Genomic DNA, 3,757 nt, shown 5'->3' on the forward strand with positions numbered 1-3,757 from the left:
GGGCTACCACAAATATTATCATGGTTATTGTGGCAAATATTTACTGTGTGCTGTTATAAAAAAATTACAAAATTACACCAAGGCACATGTCATTTTCAGAAGTTTTATTCAAATTGAAGACAATTAAAATGAAATCTCTTGCTCAGCTTATTCAGAAAAAAGAATGATCAGAATTAAAAAGTGTGTTGGCATTTTTTAAAAACACTTTTTAAAATCACATTTCTTTTTGTATACAAAACATTAAGGAATATTGGCCATGAATATTCACAGGACTGTCAGGTTTCTACTTATTTTTCTCCAATATTAAATAAAAATAAATTACCTACAGTAAATATGCATATTTGTAGAATAGAGCAATAGAGTTAAAAAAGTAAATAAGACCACAAACCTAGAACACAAGACCATTCATTTGGCTTCAAGTCTACAGATATAAAGCAAAGGTTTTCCTGAACAATAGAAAAAATTTAAGTGATATTTTGCCTACGCATTCATGAGCTTTTCCTCCTGCTCAAGAAGCATAATGACAAAGAGTCCTCAAAGATCTCCACATGCCATTAATACATATTGTCCTCCTTGTCTAAATCACTGTCATGCTAAATTATAATCAGATTTTCATTCTGAATTGTACATGCAGATGTTTATACCAACATAAGGCACAACTAGTGGTCAACAGTTTGCAGCCTCAATAAAGCTTCTAACCCATCAGTTCCTCATCAATTTTGTACTCTCTTTTCAAATTCCACATCTTCTGGAACTGAAATGAACTTTTCCCTAAGTTACAGCAATAAAAGTTGATGCAAACTAGTGTCAAATATTTGAGTTGAACATGCAAACATTACTCATGTCTCCATTTTTGTTGCATGGATGCACAGATGTCGTTTATCAGATCAGCATCCACATTACCAAGTCATCATTTGTGGGAAATTAGAATTAGCCTACAACATGCTGATGATTGTTTTTTTTTAGATGACAATGGACCTCAGGAGACGGAAGCACAGAATGACATCCCTGGGAATTGGTGGCTTAATGTCATTGCCATCAAGTCTGAGGTAGCGCAGTCGAGGAACACTTTCATTGACGGAGTCGTCCACAGCCTCAACGGCAACAGGACAGACGCTGGAGCCACTCACACCTATAAATACACAAAGGAAACGTTATAAGACTGACAATAGCATTAGAGAATCCCTCTCCGACAAACAATCCTATTCAGTAGATGCATAAAAAACAGAAATTAAAAAAAGCAGTCGGTCGATTGGGGAAATGTCACAGACTTACTTTTGATATTGTTGTGGTCCAGGTGAAGGTGTTCAAGGCCTGAGGGAATGAGGGGAACCTCAGTCAGCTGGTTGTGGGACAACTGCAAGTCCAAAATGCTGGAGACATTAAACACATTTTTGGGAACTCCACTGCTGCCAAGCTTGTTGTGGTTGAGCCTCAGAAATGCCACTTTGGGCAAACCTTTGAAGTAGCCAGCTGGGATCTTCTCAATGTTGTTGCCATCAAGGAAAAGCTGGGTGGTGGTGGGTGGCAAGCCAAGGGGCATGCTACTCAGCTGGTTCTTGGCTAGATTGATCTGTACTAGGTTGTTTAGACCCTTCAGGCTCACTTCGGTCACAGCATCATCCATCAGCTTGTTCCCCTGGAGGTCCAAGAGGTTAAGCTTATCCAGACCAATGAAAACACCAGCAGGAATCTTGGAGATGCGATTGCGAGAAAGACGTAGATGCTCCAGGCTGGCTGGCAGGGGAGATGGCACAGAAGACAAAAGGTTGTCATCCATGTAGAGGTGCACCAGTTGAGACATTGCATTTAGGACACCTTCTTCCACTCCCTCACTTGTGATTTTGTTACGGTTTATGTTCAGCCAGCGCAGCGATGTGGCATTACGCAGGGCATCTGCTGACAGCACTTCAATTAGATTGTTCTGCAGGTAGAGATACCATGTGTGTGGAGGTATTTTGGGGATGCTCTTCAGGCCTTTATTGTCACAATAGACAGCACGAGGGAAGTTGGGGGGGCAGGTACACTCCTTAGGGCAGGCTTGGATCTGGGCCATATATTCCTCATAAGGCATGTCCTGGCCGAGAACTGGCCCAACCAGACACAAGATGCAGAGAAGGCTCAGGAGAAATGCCATTTCGCTTCCCAACCTATAATGGAAAGGGAGACAAAACAATATTATAGACAGTTATGTAATGTGCTCCACTGTGTTACACAGGCCTTAAGACAGAATAAGGCAAAGAGACATCTGAATGCTCTAGACGTCCAAGGTGAAGAGGCTCAGGTGAGATGTTATAATTTGTAAAGGATTTGAGGAATTAGGATCACACTGTAACCGATGACCCATACAGTTGATTGCATTTGAGAACCTGTGTGTCTGTTACGTCATCCAAAAACAGTCTTGGTAAGGCTTTCCACAATCTAGAAATTTAACATTCAGTCACTTAAAATACTTGTTACACACTCGTTAAAACTCTGGCCCAAATTAGCCACCACCAGCATATATCTACTCTACAACTAACGTCATTATCGTTAAATTCCAATGGCAGCTGGCGACAGAGCAAGGTAACCTGCTCTTTCCGGGTCATTACTTGTCCTGCCAATGACAGGTAAAGCTCCAAAGACAGGATGCAGAGCCAGGTCAACTTTAATTGCATTAGGACAACCTAAAGCTCAGACTTGAAGAGTTTGCGTGCCAGTTGTAAGATGCACACTGTTTATCAGGCTTTGATTGCAACATGTATGGCTAAGCCCACTACACATCTCTTAAGTCCATTTGCTTTGGATTGTACAGCTGACAAAATGATGTATGCAAATGACACATTCACTTGAGGAGAACTGAATTCTTCCCCCTGATAGAGCAGATAGCCAGGTACTAACCACTTATAGGGGCAAAGGAGAAAAACTGTGATGCAAAAGGTTGGACACAATCAATGCTATGTAACAGAGAAGCGCAAAAACAAAAGAGAGGTGAAACAAACAAAAATTGAAGTCAGCTCTACCATCTTCAATCCACCCATCTCTTGGGCCTCGACTTGATTCCTCACAGCTGCCATCTGGTGCTTGTTTAAATTCTTGATGCACTCCACGTTTGTCTGGAACTCATTTTGGGTAGGCCATGCTTTTCCAGGCATGGGCGCACTTCAAAGACAAAGCCGTCACACCTGTTTTGAGAGATGTGCCCCTGCTTTCTCACTGTACAGGGGCAAAAGCTTCTTGACCCAGCTTTGGGGTACGACGTGTGGCACAATTGATAAAAGCGTGATCCATACTTCCATAAAGATGAAAACCAATCACTAAAGTTGAAAGAAGAATATCTATCAAAGCTGTCATCCAGGTGTATCAGTTTCTTACCTTAAACTCTGTAAGTTCCTTCTTGCCTCTGTCCTTCCTCTGCAAGTTATCAAGCGTAGTCCCAAGTGATGAGGCTCTACCTCTCACTTCCCTCTATTTGTACCACTAGCTTTTTCATTCACTGCGTGCCAGCCTGTCGCTCATGAGGACACCAAAGCTTCTCTTGGCCAATCAGAATCTCCCAGGATCAAAGGTCATAAACCTATAGTGTGGTAAGCCTTTTCAGCACTTGGGACATGGCCCATTTAGAAACAGGCTAACGCAAGCCTGCATGTTCTTTGTTTGCTGACTTCCACATGTACAACCCTTCGTCCCTCTTTTTAACTCCACTCACAAATCCCTTAGAGTCCTTTGCTGACCTTCGTGCTAATTTTGTACTGCTGTCGTCCGTGGTGCCATCAGG

The 3,757-nt window shown here is 42.1% G+C and overlaps 1 protein-coding gene across 1 annotated transcript; it reads right to left on the reverse strand.

Annotated features, from left to right (window-relative positions):
* Positions 1–962: 962 nt before the first annotated feature.
* On the reverse strand, positions 963–2,143 carry kera (keratocan). Its single transcript, XM_070929239.1, has 2 exons — positions 1,276–2,143; positions 963–1,132 (listed from the first exon to the last, which is right to left on the reverse strand). The coding sequence occupies exons 1-2, from the start codon at positions 2,135–2,137 to the stop codon at positions 963–965; spliced, it is 1,032 nt and encodes a 343-aa protein (XP_070785340.1). The 5' UTR covers positions 2,138–2,143.
* Positions 2,144–3,757: the final 1,614 nt, after the last annotated feature.

The sequence above is a fragment of the Enoplosus armatus genome, chromosome 22, assembly GCF_043641665.1.
Source record: "Enoplosus armatus isolate fEnoArm2 chromosome 22, fEnoArm2.hap1, whole genome shotgun sequence".
Taxonomy (NCBI): Eukaryota; Metazoa; Chordata; class Actinopteri; order Centrarchiformes; family Enoplosidae; genus Enoplosus; species Enoplosus armatus.